This window comes from Crocuta crocuta, unplaced genomic scaffold (assembly GCF_008692635.1).
Source record: "Crocuta crocuta isolate KB4526 unplaced genomic scaffold, BGI_CrCroc_1.0 scaffold160, whole genome shotgun sequence".
Classification (NCBI taxonomy): domain Eukaryota; kingdom Metazoa; phylum Chordata; class Mammalia; order Carnivora; family Hyaenidae; genus Crocuta; species Crocuta crocuta.
In genome coordinates this window covers 2,023,529-2,047,502 of record NW_027527591.1, presented here as the reverse complement: position 1 = coordinate 2,047,502, position 23,974 = coordinate 2,023,529, and the positions used below count along the sequence as shown (strand labels likewise).

At 34.4% G+C, this 23,974-nt stretch overlaps 1 protein-coding gene across 1 annotated transcript in view; it reads right to left on the bottom strand.

The window, feature by feature from the left end:
* Positions 1-8,229: 8,229 nt before the first annotated feature.
* ERBB4 (erb-b2 receptor tyrosine kinase 4) overlaps positions 8,230-23,974 on the bottom strand; it is an 830,995-nt gene continuing 815,250 nt past the window's right edge. The window contains exons 26-28 of the mRNA XM_077770965.1: positions 12,919-12,966; positions 11,889-12,186; positions 8,230-8,717 (exon numbers count right to left, since the gene is read on the bottom strand). Of these exons, the coding sequence (XP_077627091.1) occupies positions 8,272-8,717; positions 11,889-12,186; positions 12,919-12,966 (792 nt within the window). The 3' untranslated portion in view covers positions 8,230-8,271. The remainder of the gene's footprint in view (positions 8,718-11,888; positions 12,187-12,918; positions 12,967-23,974) is intronic.

Sequence of the window (23,974 nt, the reverse complement as noted above, 5' to 3'; positions counted from 1 at the left end):
TTCAGTGTCTCTGAAATTGCTCTTAAACATTTCCATGGGCTTATCAAGTCACTCATCAGATAACTGACTATTTACAGACCCATTCCCTCTCCTGCTCTTTAATCATGGGACTAACATATGATATTCTTTCTAACAAAAGCTTTGTCAAAAAAACAAACCAGTTAATCAAGCATAATCTGCACAGAGGAGTAAGTATGTACACACCAAGAGGCATATGAACTAGGACAGAAACATATGGAATGTGTCACATTCCAAACAACCAAAAAGTTTCAAGGAATAATAATTGACATTCATAAATATGGACAAAAATAAACCCATGTTTACATCTTCAAATTATTAAAACTAGAACAAATATTCCTCTTTCCCAATTGGTTTTTCTTATAACAAATTTCAACACAGAAGAGAACGTTTGTTTCATATTTTATTGAATTTCATTTATATTAAATTAAAAATATATTTCTGACAGATTCATGTAACAAAAAGGCAGAACAGTTTTCAAATTGTTCAGCTGGGATGATCAGTATGGAATGAGGCAAAGCAGGTCGCATTCTATAATTGCCTTGTACAGGTACAATCCTTTCCCAAGAGCCAAGAGAGGATCTTTGAGAACTAACTGAAATGCCTAATTACAGAAATTTAAAATACTGTTTGTCCCTCATTCTCAAATAACAACAGAAATTGGGGGAAGGAAAGGAGAATGGGGTGAAAGGTTGGAGGAGAAGAAAGAATAAGGGAAATTATACTAAAAATATACCTAACATTAAAAAAGTTAGTATGTGTTAAGTGCATAATCTTTCATAGGTAAAATAGAAAAAAAATCAAAATAACATTACACCACAATTGGCATATCCTATTGTGTAAGCGAGTGCAGAGGTTGAACACGTCACAATAGTGCTGAACACAGAATCACAAGTAATGTCAAAATGATAATTTCCAACCAAAAGGAAACAATCACAAGCCAATTACTTATATACAAATCAATCCTAAAGACATTATGTCCCAAATAAAGATGTCCACAAAAAAATCAAAGCAACATTACCCTTATTTACAAATGCATCTAGCCATGTCTTTAACAAGCTATAAAAATACTATTCACATTTTCAAACATACAGTAGTATTTTTGTTTGTTTATTTCAAAAAGGCAGCTAACTTTGAACACTGGGATTTAAATGAAACATCGATGGCTTACCAGCTAGGTATTTTTCTACCCCTTTCCTCTGAAGATACTTCACAGGAGAGAGGACTTGTTTTCAGTTTACAAGTTAAGAACATAAGGAAATGGATACAAATGTATATAATACCCTAAAGCCTCTGCCTTTTCAGATAAATGTCTCCCTTTATCACCTGAACTGATCTTAGTCAACTACTTGGATGCATGTATGAGATGGGTGGTTGAGAGAAGATTTAACATGACTTATTTTTTTGTGCTATGATTTGTCTTGCAATTTGATCTCATTTTCATTTGCTCTTGTTATAGTGGTGCCTAAGAAAGAGATGAACAACTAGTCATATACCATGTAAAGATGCAGTTTCGACATGCAGCTATGCAAGTCCCTGGTGCTCACAACAGGAGATGTAGACACACCAGCCAGTGAGGTTTGCATTCAAAGTTAGCTGCCCTCACACAGCTGCTCAGTTTAATAATCGACCCATTTAACATCAGTACCAACTTATGCTACATTTTTCAAAGTACCTTACTTTAAAAGAACAGCTTACATATCTACATTTAGAAAATAACTTCCATACTTGATTACTGGAGCAATCCCAAAAGGATTCTTGGAGTGCTATGGTGTCATTGCCTCACTCCCCCCTCCCAGCCCCTGAGAGATCCAGAAATATACAGGAAAACGACTCTCACATTAGGGAAAAGGTACAACCCCCATTAACTGAAGAATCTGGAAATGATACTCGAGAACCAGTTTATGTCAATATATAGGAGGTATGATTTGATTTCTTTCAGGAGGGCTGCAGGCCTGGGGGAAACATCGACACATCAGGGATAAAAAAAATTGCAGTAAAGGCAAAGTGGTTTGGACAGCTTAGACTATTGCCTACAGGTATGAAGCCTTGTTTTCTGATATTTGTATATTTGTACAAATATAACCACTTCTCATGATATGGATAAAATTCATTAGAGCATTCAAATAAAAATGTCCTTAAAGACTAAAATTAGAGAAAAGAGTGGCAACTTATTAGACTATATGGATTTTCATTGCAGTGAAACTGCCCTCATTATGTATTTATCGAATAGATGAATGATCCAATAAGGAATGACAGGTGGTTCTCAAAGCTGAATAACCTTTACTTTTCTGATAATAAGACTCTTCATTTGTGGAAAAAAAAGTTACAGCAGCTGTAAAACATTTGCGATCAAGAATAAAATAAATACATAAGGTAAATAAGTTAATTGCTGGCAAAACTAACTTCTCATTATGTGTAAGTTTTTTATGAAAAGATTAAATATAAGACCTACCAAGGGTATGTGCACATATGTGTATTTCAAGATTCATTGCTGGGCTGACTCCACTCAAATTCCTGCAGAGAAGGATATAGTAAGAGAATTGGTCTTTATGGGAAAACACAATTTTAATATTATGAAGTACACTCTGTGCAGTAATTGATTTGAGAAGTAATTTAAACACATTGCTAGAATCTTTTATGGAAAAGTCAGGAATTTGAGGGCAGAGGCTAAGTGAGTATTTCACAATGTGTGGGACCTCAGAGATCCACTATGGCTTCAGAGAGGTACAGCATCAAGAGGGCCACTTTGAATTAGGATCGTAGACAAGTGAAGAGACCAGAAGTGGTTGTGCCAATGGGGAAAGAAGTAAAGGGTGGTCTTTTTCTTTAAGGTCTAGAGAGAAATTACATTTTCTGTGTTCCTAACAAGATAATCACTTACTTGCAAAGCTGACTCTCAAGGAATATTTTCCAAGGGAAGCAGGAGATACCCCTGCTTAGAAAAAGTTGGGGCTTAGAGTGTCTCCAGCTCGTGGCTGAAAGAAAAGCATTTTCTTCTGCCCAAAATATCACCCGGCTAGAAAGAGGTGAGGCAGGAGTCTGCAAAAAAGACACATCCTACAGTTTTGTTCCTGTACAAAATCAGTGGGACTTGAACAGGATATCTGAAATTTTGACTGTTTTCTAGAAACTTTCCTTCTAATGAAAAGAATGAAGCAGTCCATGGTGTTAAAAGCCATTTGTCCATACAAACACAAGGATTCCTGACTCAACATTGTGCCCACAACATCTTCATGCTGGCAAGTATGGAGAGAACTCCTCTTGCAAAGGCATCTCTGGGATTACAAAAATTGTATTCATTCTACCCAGAAGTATAAAAGCTGTCCCCACTGTAATATCAGTAAAATCAAGGTCTCCAATAATAACTGTTATTTTAAAGTCACACCTAACCTACAACCATATAATGTCATTCATTCTTAAGCAAATGGCAATCAGGACACATGAGTCTGCCTTCAGTGTCTATGTGGGCACAAAGCTGCCCTTCAAAGTCCCTATACACAATTAGAAGCACAGCAGAATTTTCCTGCCTATAGCATATCCATAAGTAGAAGTTAGTTTATCTGAATTTCTCACAACTAGAATTTTATACACCTGGACTTCTCATCTGCAGTATTAAAAATAATCGGTCTAGTAACTAGAGTCCAAAATAATGGAAATACAGCAGTTTGAAATGCTTAGTTTAGCACTATTTATCAGAAAATTGTCAAAGAATTGCCTCTTTTTGTTTTTAGAAAATGGGAGAATATCATGGGGAACATGGACATTTCACAAATTAAATGTATTTTGTTTGTTTGCTAAATGGCACCACTCAATGTTTGTCTCCACATAAGGTAATAGAACATTTACATTTCCTTTACTTCATTTTCAAGATCTCTTACTTAAAGTCACATAGCGTATTTGCCTGTTAAACTCTGCAAGGTGGTGTTTGCAAAACAAATTAAATTTTTTTCTCTTACACTTAATACAATGAAAATGGTACAAGAATAAGAGAACGAGAAAAAAAGATTTAATTGTGATGCTTTAAATCAAGTTTTCACAAGTGGAACCAGCTCTTTTTATATGCCTACTTTCAGCTAAACCTAACAAATAACAATTTTAAATGGCAAACTTATCTTATACTATGCAAAATCCATCCTACATTTTCATATCCTGCATTTTATTTTGTTACATAATATTCTGTTGTTAGTTTTCTAGTTTGATTTATTTAATATTAAAATCATTTAATATCTGATAACCTAACTAAATCTACATCTTACAGCATTATCATGGTTTTGCCCAGTTATATACATGCTCTCATGGTCACCTTTTCTATTACCTTATGAACTACATACTAGTTAAATAATCAACATTTATAGATGGATGAATAATTCAAGTTTTGAAAGAAAGGTTAGATAGTTCTAGAAAACATGTATTTACATCCTTCCCTGTTGGGCTAAAACAATCTTATTTTTTTTTCACTTTGACACTTCAAAAAGTGAGGGGCACATTGATAGCCCCTCTGACTTCATCTAGCAGCAGAACCTCCTAGTCCTTCTACTGGTTTGTCCTCGGCATTGGGAATATGCATGATCTTCATGTCACATCCTGCTTTTAGAAGGTATTGATACGTACATTGTAACACTTAGAACACAGTCTCTTCTTTTCTGCATCTCAACATACAAATGTTCAGTCATTCTTCCTGATCTACTAAGGAAGAATCTCTTGTTTTTAGTTTGTACATTTTAATATGATTTCAGCTTGTATTGTTTTTATTCTCTTTCAAGAATATTTCTTGAGAAAGAATCTTCATCCTAACCCGTGCCACTAAAATTTGGAAACCAAATGCTACTTGGCAGTTCAAGCACCTCTTTACAAACAGGATGCTTTGTGGTTCTGGGTCTAGTCTAGAGAACATCTTTTCTCATCTAAGAACTAAAGAATGGTTCTTTAAACAATCATTTAGTTGTACAGTGTTTCCTTATATGTAAAAAGGATTCCCCAAGATAAGTATAAGCTACAAAAATATAGTCTGTGTAATTTTATTACTAATTTCCCACTAATTTACTTAATTGGTTCTGTATATTTGCATTGATACAATCAGCCTCTGGGATTTGATATCCTGATGCTCTTTGCATGCGGGCTTCAACTGGCATTTTAAAATTTCATTCTATTGCGCTGAATAAGTTATTTTTTGGAACAGATAAAACTCATTTTTTCTTCTGTTTATTTACTCTGAAATATGATTTTCTAGGGGACAATAATAAAACAATAGAGAAATCCTAAAACAACTGAAATCAAAGATGTACAACAGAAATCATTGAAAAGAAACAATAAAGTTTTTGTGAAGCATTTTGGGTCATCTTAGATTATACTTGAGTCTATCTCTAGTTATTACGGGTAGATTATGTGATGTTTTGTGTTCTCAGAATGGAGACTACATCATTGAATACATTCTATTTCCTTCATAGTAAAACATTTATTTTTCTTTCCTTCTTAAAATAAGTGATCCTGTTTTCCATATTCGAGTAGAAATCATATGAAGATAGTAAATCAGAAGAAAAAAATCAACTTCTACTATCTAACACGTATGCTGTCAGTGGTAAATTGGTATAGATTTATCTAGAAAGGGAGGTTTATTTCCAAATTTTCATAAGAACTGATGTAAGGTCCCCTTTCTCTGGAGACTTCTCTAAATGAGTGGGAAAGTTTGAAGATGTTGGGCTTTAGCCCCTAATTCATTTCCTGTCTTCAGCCCTGAAAAGTTCATGGTTGAACATCACTGGAAAGGATGTTACAAATCTCTTCCTTGTGCTATTTCACTTTTTTAGCTTACCGTATTTCTTATAACTTAGTAAGAAACCAGCGCCAACACCTCTAAAGTTCTTGGCCAAAGACCAAACACCTGCTGTTGACTGAGAATCCAGATAGGCCAATTAGCCAGTAAGGCAATATGTTTCTAGACCAGTCTGTGTTTGAATGATGACACTGAAACTGTCCTACTGGTCAACTTCATTAACTTGTAGGTTGTTTAATTCATGTTTCAAATGGATTCATGGGAGATCTTCTAACAAACAACTGATTTTATGATGACTACTCACAAAATAGTCCACAAAATCTTATTCCTTGAACTTATGGAAAAATTCAAATGTCATTCCAAATAAATACAGACTTAAAATAATTAAGTTAGGGATAATGTTGCATTTATGTTGATTTTCCCCATTTACACAGTGCTTTTAGGAGACTCTAAACATCAGTTGAAAAAATAAGGGAGTTGAATGGATGGATTGATTTGCTTTTTCAAAACAGGCAGAAAACTAAATCTCTTTCCATTTTTTTCTCTCTTTAAACTCCGTGTTTCACCAACGGAGATTTTTAGTCTTGTTGCTTTCTTTTTGGTAATAGACTTGAATTTGATCCCCAAATTTTAACGTTGGAAGAAAACTTAATCCAAATGACTGCTCATGCAGGTTTTCCTTGAAAAGAGAGACTACCCAATTTTCCTAACTGTTGACCTTATTAGGCCTCTTGTTCCTGGAGACTCATTCCTACTATTTGTTCCCATTGCTCATCTTAACTCAGTAGGTATTCTTTTAAAAAGATACATAAAAAGATGGTTCTAGAAGTAGAATGATGTGTTTGAAGAGAATGTTCTTATACAAAGTATCAAAAGATTAGTATGTTGGATATTAAAATAATTACATGAGAAAATTTTCACCTTTATTTACAACTTTTGACCCAAGAACCTATCTATAAACTTCAAATGTTTGTGTATTTCTTTTTATTATACCAATTTATGTGCAAAGAGTTACCTTCTACTTAATATAAATAGAGTCTCATACTAGAAATTCCATGGAATCAAGCCAATCTTTACTTGCATTCCTTCATGTGGATAACTTTCCTTGCGTAGCAAATATGATATCACTTGTAGATAATGTGCTGGCCCTCTCACCATATTCCCTTGAGACTGTTCCAAAGTCCTAATTTGCTTGGTTTGGCATTTCCACAGTCTTCCTTATCTTAGCTCTTTTAAAAATGTACTTAAATTAGTTATTTTGCTGGTTGCTTCCATATTGCTTCATTCAAAATCCAAAATGGAGTTCAAAAAGAGAACAAATAAAATTATAGCTTAAGTGCAAACTACATTTCTGAGTATCTGCCAAGTAGACATATCCAATCCAGTGTGTCTCTTTCAGTTCAATGGATTCTCCATTGGACCACCCCTGAAAGTGTCAGTAGTTTTCATGAACCACACAGAACTGTCTCTTAGTTTCCCTTTTACTCTTTATATTACCAACTGCCTATTGAGTACTGTCATTTATGGAGAAGAAAATGTTGAAGAATGTAGAGGATGTAGGGGGTACATATTCAATAGATCTCATGTTACATTTGACTAATATCTTGGCCTCCCCTTTTAATTTTAAAGGTTATGTATTTAAAATAATGGCCATTCCACCATATTAAATTATTTTTTTTACAATCCTGTCAATTTATAGCAACACATGAGAAGCATTGATGTAAAAATATTTGCAATTAGAAATTAAAGTCAAAATATAAGGGTAAAAGTAATCTAAAAGGACAGAACAAAACAAAACAAAACAAAACAAAACCCTCCAAACATACTTACTAGTTATAACTTTGAGAGAGATCTAAAAATTATGAAAGCTGAGTTGGCCATTCTTGCTTGTCAGAATAGAAAGTGTTGGAGAAAGAAACTAGATTTTCAATCTCTGTTACTATTATATGTTATAGAAAAGTTTATCCTTTTGTTCTAATGGAAACTTTATTAAGATTTCCAAGGATACTGAAAATGTACACATCAGTTCCTGCAGATAGGAACAGATAGCATGGGTCTTTCAAACATCTACATTAAAAGAAAAAGAAAGAAAAGAAATGAAACAAAAGGAAGGAAGGAAGGAAGGAAGGGAGGGAGGAAGGAAGGAAGTAGGAAAGAGAAAAGAGAAAAAGTTGAGAATTAGCTTGACAGCAGGCAGTATTGCCTTATATTTGCTGGTCCTTCCCTAGCTGTCCCAGTCTCCTGACCAACCCATGCAGAGAAATGAAGAAACAGTGTGGTTCCTCCTATCTTTCTCTTTCAGTTCTTCCTTCTAATGTTCAAGTTAGATGAGCACATGACTATCATTGCATCTCTATATCTTCCACTGAGAAGTGGCAAAACTACTGGCCTTGGGAATAGAAGGAAGACCATAAGAGAAAGAGAGGTGGCAGGGAAATTGGAGCGGGCATGTCTCTATCTTAAAGCCACTGCTGAGCTTACACCACAGTATTTCGGTGTCTGTAGGGTGGAGGAGGCAGCACGGTGCCTGGCTTCAGCGAGAACTCAGAGAGGTATTCAGGATTCTCTGCCACAATAGGCCGGATCCGTCCATTTTGTTTATAAAAATATTTTGTGCTGTACTCCTGCAGGTAGTCTGGGTGTTGAAGGGTGCTCCGGGGTGGCAGGCTGTGGTTCCAGTAGTCAGGGTTGTCGAATGCTTTCTTGGCCTTCTCTGGCACAGACAGTACATTGTTCTTCAGGTACCCGGCATTCCCCAATGCGTTGGCAAAGGTGTTGAGGTACAGTGGCTCATTCACATACTCATCCTCTGCCTTGGGTGGACCTTTGGAAGCATTGTGATATTCAGGATTATCCAAAGCTTGCAGGTCTCCATTTTTTCTCCGAGAAACAAAAGGGTTCTCTTCCACAGGGTTCAGGTATTCTGATGGGATACAAAAATATCAGTTAACATCCACTTTCTGGAAAATGTTTATACAGTATGGTTAGCTTCCTGTTTTAGAACAATAAAGCCACAGATTTGTTTTCATGAATTCTCACAAAAACTATTTTGTTGATTACTTGTGTTGATTGCTTGGTTGATTACTTTTGTCATATGAAAAAAAGAGTGGGTGGGCCAAAACTCTTAATGACTAAACAAGGCACCACAGGCCAGAAGCAGAGTTCCTGTCCCCTAAATAGTTCCTTTTTCCTCCTAATTGTATTTTTATCTCCTGTACATGAGGCCACTTGTTTAAACACTTCTGTTTTCTAAAAGTCAGAATTCTTTCTGTTGGAAAATAAAATAATCTATCAGGGTTAAAAAGCTTTTAAATGTGAAGAAATTGGAATTTTCAAAGGGTATCGAAACAACAAAATGTCAATAGCTTAAGATGAATGGATGAAGTGAAGGAATAGCAGTTTTTAGTCTGTGTGGTTTGCTGTGATGCTCATATAGGTAAAATAGATTTGATTACAGATGTTTCATAGAACGCTATATAGGAAAAGAATGTTTCTATAGGAAAAGAACGCTATATAGGAAAAGATGTTTCTATAGGAAAAGAAACATCTAAGGAAAAGACTTGACTGATAAAAATATCTGATGGACATCTAACATCACTAAATTGACTTGCTTGACAATACATATGCTTAAGAATAAAGTATAATTACAGCATTTACTTCCAATGGCTGACTGTAATCACAAAATAGCTAGCTATTAGTTTGAATCATATGAAACGACTGTTTTATAGGTGGAAACCGGATATAGAATGGCTATTTTGTATGATTCCATCTAACAAATCAATATGGAATAGGAATTGATCCAGAATTTTTAAAAAAGTTGTTAACCAATGCTGTTCTCCTTAAATTTAATCCCATCTCTATGTGTATGGTATAGACATATACATACAGGAGACCCTCTTTTTGTTCTCTTTTAGTGTATACACAGAAATGACACTTTAGCTATTCCTATCTTGATGTTGAGCCAGGGAAAGGGCACAATTGTTAACATGTCACCATTCTGAAACAAACTATCTACCCTCGATACTTAGCCTGACAAGTAGAGGGGGAAAAAAAACAAAAGCAAATCCCTCATCAACTCAGGGTTACTTTTCCCTGGATACAGGACTGCTGGATATGGTTAAGTATTTATCATCCTGTGCAAGTTAAAAGACATTAATGACTAATCCACAATAATATACAGGAATTACAGGAACTAACATCATCCTCACAACAATACTGTGAGTGAGGAAGGACAAGCTGTATTTTTTCAACTTTATAAACAGAAGACTTAGATTAAATGATGTATGAAGAATACAACTAGTATTGAACTAGAATTCAGATCTAAAATTCCTATTGAGCAATCTTCTTGTTCTACTGAACTTTTTTTTATTACTGTCCCTAAAGAAGTAGGGAGAACTTCTCACTTCATAACATGTTGGACTTTGAATGGTTCTCAAAGCAACTGTCATTTTAAGAAAAATGTATGTATTCGAGTCTCTCACGGTTTGCCTCCCTCCCTCTTCCCAACTATTTTTCCCATTCTCCTCCCCCATGGTCCTCTGTTAAGTTTCTCCTAATCCACTTATAAGTGAAAACATATGGTATCTGTCTTGAATACTGAGAAAAAACTGAGGGCTGATGGGGGTGGGGGAGAGGGGAAGGGGGGTGATGGGCATGGAGGAGGGCACTTGTTGGGATGAGCACTGGCTGTTATATGGAAGCCAACTTGCCAATAAACTATGAAAGAAAGAAAAGAAAAAAAAAAAAAAGAAAAATGTATGTAAAACTTACAAGGGAGGCAGAATTTGATTTTCCTTACCAGAGTCCTGAAACCTCTTGACTAAAAGTAGAGGAGTATCTATACTAAAATTCTCTACTCTCTGAGAAGTAGACTAGAGCCCAAAAATCTTTTATGGAAACTTGTATTCAGAGACAGAAATGTAGAAAGGCTCTACAGTGAGTCTATTTTGGCTGGCTTGTGTTTTTCTTAGAAAGGTCATGTTACTTTCCCCAAGGCAATCTACTTATCTATGTCCTGATGCAAACTTGCATAGTCCTGCAGCTACAAATGAAGAAGCAACTCTATGATTGAGCTGAGAATCTTCCCAGAGAGCATTCTACTTGTAGGGGAATTTGCCAAATTTTCTCAAAATCTACATTTGTGTCACTACTAGGCTGCTTTCCAATTCTTCTAAATCATCCAATTCTTCAATACAGTTATGTCTTTACATACATATAGATAGATAAACTTTAATAGGTTATTTATAATTTGAACTTAGGGATCCTTAGTTGCATTTTATAAAGGTGAATGTAACCATATAAACAGGAACATGATGGACCCTCATAGAGAATCTTAAAGTTTGCTTGACATTGAAGACTCTAAGACACAATAATCAGTTCTTAATAACAATCATCCATCTTCTCCTTTTTGTGATGCTGTTAACATGGAAGGAAAGTGGCTTTTTCAAAAATGAAATGTCATTTGATTTGTATGTCTAACATTTCTACTACCAACTTTGTAAAGTTATTGCTGTGCTTTGTGGAACCACAAACTGAATATTTTTAAGACATGATGGTATACATATAAGTCAACGCAGTGTCACAACTTTAAGGTTTGAAATGTGGTCACACAAGGAATCATAATATCTTATAATAAACAAAGCCATTCTGATGACACAAAATTTTAAAGAATTGACCAAATCTTTTATCGATGCCATCAAAATATCAGTCTTTCTGAACTCCACAATGAGTCCAATAAAGTAATGGTTTTGAAATCTTGTAGTATGTTACCCGACTCAAGTATTTCAATACAGAGATCAGTGCTTCTCAAGCTATGCATAAAGGTTGTGGAGGAATCTTGTTAAAATGCAGATTCCTATTCAGGTGGTGCCTGAGATTTTGATTTCTAAAATATCAGAATGTAATTCTGGATGATATAATGCTGGATATAATGCTGTCGACTTGGATAGCATACTACATAGAACAGTGCCTTGGGCCTTTTCTGGGTCACAGATGCTCCCCAGTCCAGTGGTTTGGCGATTTCCCTTCTATACTTTGCTCATTTTGATGGAAGTGAATTTTGAATGGCAGTCATTTCTGAACATTCTGTTTGTACCTTGTTTAGGTTTATCTCGCATGGGGGTCATGTAACCTTCTTCATCCAGCTCTCCTCGTGGGCTCCGTTCCAGGGCAAACACAGTGGGGTCAGCGCTGTATCTCTGGGTGCTGCTATCCTCTTGAATGTGGGGTGCCACTGGCTTGCGTAGGGTGCCGTTGCAGCAGGAATCATCAAAAATCTCGGCTGTGGCTCCCTGAGCAACTGGCGCTTCTGGGATTGTGCTGGTCGTGGCTCTGTAGGGCACAGGAACGCCTTGCTCTGCAGCAAACCCCCCGTCTCGGTATACAAACTGGTTCTGTCAATAGTAGGTAAAGACACATTTAGATGTTAGCTATTATTAGCAATAGTTGTAAAAAAAAAAACAAACCAAAAGGCATGAAATCTTGTCTTTTAGATAAAAGTCAGAGTGTCTTAATTTAGGTCTCTCCCTGAATGGTTAACACGCTTGGGTTATAAATGCCTAAAGTTCCAAATTTTTTTTTTAATGTAAAATCATGAGGAAACAATTCGGATATACAAATTTAAATTTTACTGACCACTTAACAAATGACCTAATAAAAAGTATTTCATGTTATTTCCCCACAGGTGCCGATTTTTTATATAAAATTCAAATTTCATGACAAAAGAAAACGCTATTAATTGTCAACAGTCACTATTAAGAACAGAAGCACAATGATGCCAAAGGGATGATAATATTTCCTTATTGCCTTCTCTTCTGTGGTCATTCTGACTTAGAGTCTCCAACTACCTAACTAGTGAATCTTCACGGAGACTCTGACTTTTTAGCACACAACCTATAATCATGGGGGAGGGGAGGGGGGAAGTAACCTCTTCAATTGGAAGCACCATTTATGAGTCCAGGTAAATCCCTGGAAAAACATATCCACAAAGCCACAATCTACAGCAAATTCTTAACTCACTGTTGGCAAAAGCAAAATGAGGAAATTATGGGGAGACACGAGAGAAGAAACATGGTAAGTGAAGACCAAAAATACAAAAAGATGAAGGTTGATTGTGAAATACTTACTCCTGACATGGGGGTGTAGGCAGGAGGAGGGCTGTGTCCAATTTCACTCTAATAGGAAAGAAAAATGGAATGATGGATATAATAAGAAGTAATATGAATGAAAAGAAAAAAAAAGCCACATGAGTTGTATGAACCAAAGAGGAAAACATGCACAACAGTGAAGTTTGCTAAATGGTAAAATTTTTATGTATTCTGACTACATGTGAGTTTATTTATGTGTTTTGATAATATTAAATATTTTTAATTCAATTCCTGAAAGAAAAATTATACAGAAAAAGTAAAATTTTTAAATGGATTAAAAACTATGTTGACCATATTTTTCTGGTCAACTCTAGAAGAAAGATAAATAATTAAATAAATATAGTTTTAAATAAAGAACCATCTCCTTCCTTACATGTTATGACTGAAATGGCCACATACCACAGCATTGGTTTTCCCTTGTAAAAAGAATCTTATCTAGAAGGAGATAGAAGCGAATTTCAATTTTTCTTGAATAATTTTTATTATCAAGTTACATTTATTTTTCACCATTTCATCAACGGGTCAACTTCTTAGTCTTTCCATTTAAAAAGGTGCATACTAGCAAAGCATGAGACTCTTAAAATATAGAGAACAAGTTAAGGGTTCCTAGAGGGGAGGTGAATGGCAGGATGGGCTAACTCAGTGATGGGCATTAAGGAGGGCACTTGTTGGAATGAGCACTAGGTGTTATATGAAAGTGATGAATCATTGGGTTCTACTCCTGAAACCAATACTACAAGGTATGTTAACTAACTTGAATTTAAATAAATACACTAAAAAATTAAAAGGTACACACTATTTTCTCTTCAAAAGTTTTATTTTTTGTAAGTTAAAAAAATACAGAAGGAAATCTTGAAAATTTAATGCCCTTCCTGGAAATACGCTTTACGCACATTATTTTCATGTATTTAAAATCCATTAAAATTAGATTTCAGTTAAAAAACAAAAGGCATTTGGGGCTCTTGGGTGGCTCAGTCAGTTAAGCATCCTGCTTCAGCTCAGGTCATGATCTCATGGTTTGTGAGCTCAAGCCCCACACTGGACTCTGTACCTACAGCTCAGAACCTGAAGCCTGCTTCGGATTCTGTATCTCCCTCTCTCTCTGCCCACCCCCTGCCCCACACCGTCTGTCTCTTTCTCAAAAAATAAACATTAAAAAAAAGGCATCTGTACTCTTAGAGCTTAATACTCCATCCTATGGGTTAAATAAAAGTGGATATAAAAATATGATAAAATATTAAGGACAATATTCCTTAGGGTAAATAGACAGTGTTGTGTGAATATCAACACCATTTCTTAATATATATATCCATTAAATACATTTTTTTTGGAGAATCTTAGCCTACTAGACTAGGCACTTTTCTAGACACTGGAGATCATGAATAATGCTGGTAAAAACAATTGATGTTATGAAGCTTGCATTTTCTGTATACATGTATGAAACCTGGCTAAATATTATTGTTTTTACAATTTAGAGATTCATAAAACAATCTGAGGGTAATGTGGTTCTATGGAGATTAACTGTTTAATGTAAATTAATAACAACTGGATAACACAATTTCCTATAATTAACTTGGTGTCCTGGAATAATCAAGGGACAAGGTGTGAACTCTTACATTAAGCTTACATTTCAACTCTCCTCATAATGGAGTCATTTACATGATGATATAGAAAATATTAATCTCTTTCCTTCTCTAATGACATAACTAGGAACGTATTGACGATCACGATGTGGAAAGTTAGAGAGATATTTAATATACTACGTATAGGAGGTAGTATTGTCTAGTGGACCATTGTTGTATGATTTGTTAGATCTCTGAGCCCCAGTCCCAGTCACAAGTGATGTGGTCAGTCATGAAACATCTCAGATCCTCATTTTTATCCTCGACCTCTCTCTACCTTATTCTTAGTGAATACAAAGTAAGATGGTTTATCCAAATGGACTTTGTAAGCTCTGCACTACTATCCAAATGTAGAGAATATAAAAAATTAAATATTCACATCTACTAAATCAGATTTTTAAAGTCAAGCAATCAAAATGCCAGAGCTACTCATCAAGGATACATTAAAAAAAATGTTTCCCTGTTTTCTACATCACCTTAAATATAGGTATATTTTGTTATCCTTTAGAAATTAAGTTAAATATACTTGCTCATAAAACATGAGAGGAATCTGCTGCCTGTGATATACAAAATAGAAGGATGGTATGGGAAAAATACAACTGTCTAGTGGAACTTTATCTTGGTCTTGCCTATCATTAAACCCTGATTATTGAGCAAGACTTTAACAAATATTGAAGGCAAAGGAACTGTGGGAGATGCTGGAGATACCATTAGACACGAGGAGAGACATGACCACTGGCCTTTTGCAATTTACACTGAATGATCAAATATTACCTGAGATTATTAGAAGAAAATTTGCAAGAATAAAATGAAGCTGTGGTGAATTTATCTGAATTTTAAGATTACATACTGTAAGAAAGATATTCCAAAATATTAGTGATTACTGCTGTTCCTCTGGCCTCTTACCTTCCAACAATTGCTGTATTGGTTCATGTTTGACTAGAATCACATCATAGGAAACAGCACTGATTGCTGTACATTTTGCATTTTATAAAACTTGAGGCACAGATGACCAAAGGAACAACTCGCAAGTCATTCTTCGTCAGGAAATACTTTATTATATATATTCATTATCTGGGCTAGACTGGCTTCAATTGTAAAGACATCGTGTTAAAAATAACTAGCTCTATTGAAGAGAGGCCTTGCCATATTAGAATGCAGGCACTGTCTCTCCTTTGACAAGTCTTTCCATCAGCAACCTGCCAAAACTGTATGTGGACATACTGCCAGATACCATCACAGTAATAGGAGTGTCTTCATGCTTTTCCTAGTTTTCTGCATTAAAATGGAAAAAAAATGCTAAGCAAAGTCCCTTAAGCATTCATTGTTTTTAGGGTTACTGGCTGCTTTTTATTTTTCTGTTTCCATTTTTTCATTTGCTTTTTTTTTTTTCTGTTTTCCATGATAAAAAGCACCTCATTCATTTCCCCCTGGAAGGGCAATGCAGCTACAAGGGAACATCTGTGAGGCCAATTAGCTGGGCTGGAAATGTGATATAATTGTTGTTTAAATATATTTAAATTACATGTTAATCACTATGTCATAATTTATAGGCTTTGAAAATAACTTTTTGTACTTGAGAGCCAAGCCAGATTTTACTTGTTTTTGCTGTTTTTAGTTTGTAACAAGCTCTTCTCATTCCCCGCCCTCTCCCCCCAATTCCCCACACTTGAAGAGCTGAACTTTTAATATCAGGAATGACAGCTGCAAGCAAATTGGTGGAGGAAAAATTAAGATCCCCACAGTCAGAACGAGCTGGAGTGAACTTAAAGTTTTAAGCAGAACAAAGCAGTGCTCTTAGTTTAAAGGCTTTTGTTTTTTCATTGTTCCACTTTCTGCTGTCCATCAAAGCCCAGCTTTGTGGATCTCCTGGAAGTACTGGGTGCATCTGTTCAATTAGCTGGTGAGGGGATTTACTGTCAGCAGGACAGAGATAGAAAGAGGTTGGTTATAAACTGGCAGGTGATAGGGGAGTTTGTTTCTGGCGGGGGGATTTGTAACGGTGATAGAGTCAAGTCTAATTTTGTGGCCCTGTCACTGGGACATTGTATGATTAACTTGGACTGAAATGCCAGAGGTTATAGAAAGGCAAATATCAGCAAATATATCAAATACAGTGTTAAATGCACTTTACATACATCATGTCATGAAATTTATGTTTCAGCTGAATGATAAAAATACAAAAACTTTGTCTTATTACATGCACTGCATTTCTCTTATTCATTAAAACATCATATTGTTAAATATTGCTCCTGGGAAATTTTAAATTGTTAACCAGATGGATTTCCTCTTTAATATTTTTAAAAATATCATGCAAATCTATGTTCTTAGGAAACAAAGTACGTGCTTAATGACAAACTTCTACCTAAATTAAACATGCACTTAATGAGAATTTGTTTTGTTTTTTATCTTCAGATAATTGTTCCTATCAATATCAACTATAGGATTAAAGTTTCTAGGGCCAAGAAATACTCTAAATCCTTTTAACTAAAACAGAGTGTATCTCTGTAACATGTTACCAATTCATTAGCACTAACCTATTACGAAACACTTCCACGTGTCACTATTAAGGGTTCTCAATCTTTTCTCTTCCTTGTCATGTACTCAACCCTCTGATGGGCATTTTCGCATTTCACATTTTTACAGGTGAGGTAGTAGACACATAAAATGGTTTTTGCATTATGTACATTTTCTGATGTATAGGTGTAACATTTTTTCACAACTGAGTTCAACATACCAGAGTTTGAGACATACAGATTTAGGATCTTCATTTTTCATAAAGCATCCAGAGGAAAGCAAACAAAATGTGTCCATAGACAAAAAGTGAGTAAGAATTGAGAGAAACCAAATAAATCTAGGGAGCTGGCTCACACACATGTACACACACACATATGTACATACAAATTACACCAAACATCTTTTGTCTATTTATGTATGGACTCATCTATCTACTTGGTATGATTATGTGAGATGGTTCTTTTTGGATAAGAAGAATAAGCTTCCAGTTAGAAAATAAAGTCATGGGATGTAATAAAGAGCATGGAGAATATAGTCAATAATGCACATTAACTTTGCAAGGTGACAGATGATAACTACAACTTTTTGTGCTGATTATTTCACAATGTATATAAGTGTCAAATCACTATATTGTACACCTGAAAGTAATATGTATTGTATGTCAATTAAACTTCAATAAAAAACATGGATGTTGTTATAGATATTGTAAAAAAAAAAACCTGTGTCTTTGATAATCAAGAAAAAAAGCAATTGGGAACACCATGAGAAATATAACTACACTCCAAATTTAAGAATCAAACATAAAGCAAATTTAAATATGGGATAATTCAGACTCATTAATGAAGAAGAAGAAAAAAAATCACCCTGAAGAAAAAAATAGAAAAATAAATACATTTAAAGGTTTTACTCTATCACTCACAAAATAAATAAATTAGCAATAATGATATAATAAATAAAAAATATATATAATGTTAAATAAATAGATAAATAGTTAATAATGAGCCTGTGATTCAGTTGAAAGAATATTAACTTGGGATCTTATCCTTTGTTCATTTTTCATTAACCCTGGAACATCTTATCTCTCTTGTATGTCTCATCTGCTCTATTACTGAAAAGAATTTTTAATAAAGAGAATCTATGAATGGAATCAGTAAATATGAATGGGAGTCAATTCAGAATTTACAAGTATAGAGGCATGGTGCCTTTTATCACCATTACTAATTCTACTCTCCTAACTCAGGTCTTGAAGTCCAATTAATCACAATATCTATTCTGTTTCATAGATGAATAAATGACTTCTTTTAGGCAAATTGAGAAACAGGAAGAGAGACTAAACTACCATACACCTGAGATTATTTTAGGTTTTATTTATTCTCATAACCTTTCAAGGTATATATCATTACTAAAAATCATGGTATCCATTTTACAGATGAGAAGACGGAGGACGATAGAAGATATAAGTCCCTCCCATGTACACACACCCATTAGTGGCTATCTAAATCTATTACCCTTTTATTATGCCACATGTAGATTTTTACATTTAATATTGCTTTTCTCTCCTATCTGTAATCTCTCTCTGCCCCTGCATAATGCTTCAACTCTTCTCTCAAATGAGTTCTCATGATTTTTTTTCTTGTGAAAAATTAATTTCAAGAAGGACTTTGACTCACTAGCCTTAACTACAAAATACTAACTTTGTAGTATCGCTCCTCCCAGCTTATTTGCATTTTAAGTAACTACAACAACTTAAGCTGCAAAAGAAACTGTATGTAGAATGTGAAGAGCTCACAGAGGAGATGATGGATAGATAGATAGATATAGACAGATAGATAGATAGATAGATCCAAATATTTTCCATGACAGCACAATTGCTTATGATTTATTACTCCTACTCCATGGCTTAGTCAATAAATTCCTCTTCCAACTTGACTAAAGGTAAGTAAACTATTATATCTCCAATAAATAATTCCTATACTCTTTCCAAATATCAGTAAAACAAAAGGATATTTCCCTTTAAAATATTCATGGCTCAATAAGTCAATAAAATGAAGCTGAAAATTCCTCATTTTGTACCTCTTTTGCTTTAAGTCTCTGCTGCTGTTATATGAAAAAGTCAAAGGACATTATTAGCACAGTCAAAAAAGAAAGGGCATAAAGAAACATGATTTTACATAAGTGCCAACATTCCTTAGCTTCATTCAAGATAAACAGTAAGGCTTTTCTCACCCTTCTTGAGATTAGTAATCACATAGAATTTATATCTCTTCATCCTGGTGCATATTCTAAAGGTTTTTTTGTTGGTTGGTTCATTGGTTGGTTTCCTGCTATTTTTTTTTTTTTTTTGCAGGTCTCTCTTTCTTTTTGGAAGTGTGTTATGGTATTTAAATCTGTTTCCTAATTACCACTTAGCTTCTTGTTAACACATGCTGCTGGAAATCTAAAGAGAACTAGGAGGTTTCTTAAAGACCTCTCACCGGTTCATTTCAGTTAGAAAAAGTTTGGTTATTTTTCCTAATTTTTTTAACCTGTCCTTAAGAACATTTGGTTCAACTGTAGTATCTATGTTTGAGTAAAAATGAGATCATTAAGATTTTACCATGTCCAAATTCTTGGGAAATCTGACAAAGTCTTCAAGTGAATCCTAAAATTGCCTCTCGGCTTGAGTGTTTCACAGCCTCTCATGAAGATTATTTATGAAGACATCTTAGTACATGGACAATGCATTGATGTCAGGAAACTCTGAAGACAACACATGCACAGTCTGAAACAAGTGGTCACCTGTGGGCTTCTACCATGAAAGTTGTGTTCTTGAACATTTTGCCACTATGCCATGTGACCTTTAACAAACTCCTTAATCTATTGGGCTCCCAGTTTATTTATCTCTGAAAAGAAAAACGGGAGTAGGTAGTGAGAAAAATCACTTTTAACTGACAAATTATTTGTATGTAAAATGAATTTTCTGCCTTAAGCATACACCATTGATTGTTAAATACTGTAAAATGTGATTAACAGGAAAGCAAAGGTGTCTTACACATAAATCTTTTCAAAGTATATGAAGGACCTTTTCTTTCTTTCTTTTTATAAATGGAGTATTTATAAATTATCATTTGGCCTATATACAATATATGATTATATATTATTGGGAAATAAGACCATGTTTGGATGGTGACTACTGAAAATACAACTGTAAAATAAAGTGTTAAAGTTTAAACCTTTCATTCTACAGATGAAACACTGATTCTCTAAGAGGTTAGGTGAATTGGTCAAATCACATGTCTGACAGTACTAGAAACAGGGTTCCCAGACTCTCCATCTAATGTATATCCCATTATACATTACAGCCTCAAACTGGCATTTAATAAATGATAAAAGTCAGTTTTAGAAGTATGTTTTTAATGTTTTTTTTCTGATCAATATAATTTCCTTACTATAGCCAAAAGCCTTAACCATGATGGCATTTGGTTTCAGTTGAATTATATATATATTGATATACTCTTAAAGTGAATATAATGGTGCTTTGATTATAAGACAGAAGCCAATTTTTTCTATTTAATAGATTATAAGTTTATTAGACAAAAGGAATACCCTAATAGTATTAAATACTTTGATAAAAGCTATCCACACACAGATTAATTAAAAGCAGTATTTATTAAAGTAGTACTTTAATTACAAAACAAATTGCCCTCCACAGAGGGATGTTAAATGTTATTTAAACATTATAGCTCTAAAAGCTAGTAATTAAAAATAAATGTATATTGACTGTTGAATCCATATAAATTATTTTTGTATTTATGCAATGCATTTTTATTAATATTGTATTTAATACTTTAATATTGTATTTATATTGAATTTAATATTTAAAAATAAAGTCATTTATATATTTCTTTTATATTTATACAAGATATTGATTTTTATATTTATATAAGTACTGATCATGTATATATATCCATATATAATAAGCTTATTAGTTGATATATTTTTACCTTTAAATGCTTATTTATAGCTATATCTACCTATTTCTATGACTGTAGATGAGGTAATGTTTGGGATTATAGAAACTGTTTAAAAAATTAAGTTAAAAAATTAAGTATAGGCAGGTTTGAGAATAAGAAAAGCCAAAAACTAAGCACTATGAATTTCAATGCCATAACTTTAGAATTCAAAATGCTATGCCTTGGCCTGAGTATTACATACTTCTGTTTGTACTATTAGTAAGGACTTAAATTACAATTTTAGTTTACGTGTGTGTGTGCGCGCACACATACAAATGTGTATGCATGTGTATACGTATTCATCACACAGTAAGAAAATTAATAGTTTAAAACAAAACAAAAAAAACACAGAGGCTTACTTAACCCATTCAAACTAACGCTTTTTACTTTTTACTAAAAGTAAAAAGTACTGCCAAATCATATGTAGGCTTGTTTTGTTTTTACTATTTTTCTCATGTGCATATCATTTATCAGCAAATGAATCTTGTTCACTAAAACACTATGTATGAGAGTTCTATTTAGAAGTATCTTTTTCGTGGTTGTTTGGAGTTTTCTTTTACTTGCAAATAATGTCGCAATAGTGAAATATTTTATATTTCAATCTCCTCCTTAGCAATAATCCAAGCTTCAGAAATTTTATTACATACTTAAAATAACAATAATAGTTATCTTGAGCAATCTACATGTGCAAATGTAAAAAACGTGAAGGACATAGTTGTGTACTAAGAGATGGAAAGCAGTATTACAGGAAGTAGAATTACATATTTTATAAATATAATTTTGGCATGTAGATTTTATTTAGAATCTTAAAAGATAGGTGTTGAGAATAAGCAAACAACAAAAGACAGATAAGCCTTACAGTTTTCATTTCATTTCAGTATGGACCAGGGTGGAAATATCTTCAGTTACGCTAGTATGTGCAAACTGTTTGCGAAATGAAAAGTGAATTTGTAACAATGGCTGATTCATCCAACTACTGCTCTTTAGCTACCAGGGTGGCAACAGCTGTTCTGTGAGTAAAAAGACTTTGAATGGTCCACCTGGAATTAGGACAGCTGGTCCATGAGAGCTGATCTGAATAATGTACTGTGGATACTCGGGTACAGCTACTGACAGAGCAAACAGCACATGGCTGTCCCATCAGCCCAGAGCAAACACCAGTTACATTTTGCAGAAACAGGATGGTATTTACAACTGATCTGAGCCAAAATGAATATCAGATTGAAGGTAGCACCCCAAGAGAAAAGAGCTCTTCCCAAGAGCTACTTGTTGATTATAGTCTAAGCAGTTTTACCATGTTCAAAAAGCCCCCAAATTTGATTTTGCTGCATATAAAAAGGGAGAAGGAAATATATACCTTCCTGCACCTATTTGTGAACCACACTGGAATTTCCTAAAACTAAAAAAAAGAAAAAGAAAAAAATGACCACAGTTCTTCTTAGTTTCCCATTTACACTCTTTGCTGCCAAAGTCAACTTAAGTTAGTCAGGACTATGACTGTAATATTTTCCTTTTAAATTCTAAAATGGCTGACACTTCAATAAAAAAAAAACATGTAAAATATATAATAAACCTCAAATAAGAGAGCTTAACTTAAATCTGATAAGGATGCCAGGGATCATCCAATCACATTCTATTTTCAGCTACGGTAATAGAGATGACCAGAGATTTTCCTCCAAGTCACACAGCTAGTTACTAACAAACCAAACTCAATAGGCCTAATTAGGAAATATGTTTACGGTTTATTATGGGGAGAAAAACATCTATTTGATGTCCTTTGAATATGTCTGCCTGAGTCAGGGGAAACATAGGTGAAACTCTAAAGCAGAGGAGGTCTGATCTCAATGTTTCCTCACCATGGTTGACTTCTTAATTTCTGTCCCAGGATCATTTACTCCTTCCTAACAGACTCTGGAGTCCATGGATTCCTGCCCTGGTTATGTCGGAAATGAGACTATATCTATATCCTCCCATCACAGAGGGTGTACCATTCTGATCCAGTAACTCACACTTTGAAACATCCTCTCATATACACTCTCATCCTTTCCTCAGGAATTTGTCTGTAACTAAGACAGTGGGGATCTCTTTAGTCTGAATAGTGTGAGGGAATTTTCTCAAATCAGTACTAGTAGGTCATAATGGCCCTGCCTCAGGTAACATTGAACTATTGAACACCAACCCTCACCCATGTAATGAACCACTGGCCTGGTATCTCTACTAGAACATTCCATGGCATTTCACTTTTTCAAAACTGAAATGAACATCTCTTTTCCCTACACTGAATCTAACTTTCTTACCTTTCTTGGTTTAGTGGACTTTATCAACAATTTACCTATCTTTGTATCATCTGTTTACTTCTCCTATGTCTTATTCTTCATATTTAAGCATCTAAGGTCTATCCATTCAAATGTCTTAACATCTCAAGAATCCAACCATTTTCTCCGCGTTCATTGGTACTATTTTAGTTGTGGTTAAGGTGCCATATAATTTATCCTTCTAACTGGGATCCTTTGAGGGTAATACACAATACTATTGGTAATTAAACCACAATAATAGGAGTAAATTAGGACTCTCTAGGAAAAATAGGTACATATAACAGACTTAATTATGACATGATTTCTTGCCTAGAGCAACTTTAAGAATTGTCTAACTCATCTCCTGTATCTTAGTCCTTTCTTTCACTCCAATCTAATATTCACAATTTATCTCCCTACTTAAAAGACACTGCAAGGGCCCTCTTGCCTCAGGCTAAAGCAAATCTCAATTTCTTGTGCACTGAAGACGTTTGGCAGCTATTGTCTTTGCCAATTTCTCTAGCCTCACTTTCTCCTCACAAGCCTTCAGTAAAATATATTAGAGCACTTCCTATGAGGGTCCACTCTCTTCCTCACTTCTAGGCATCTG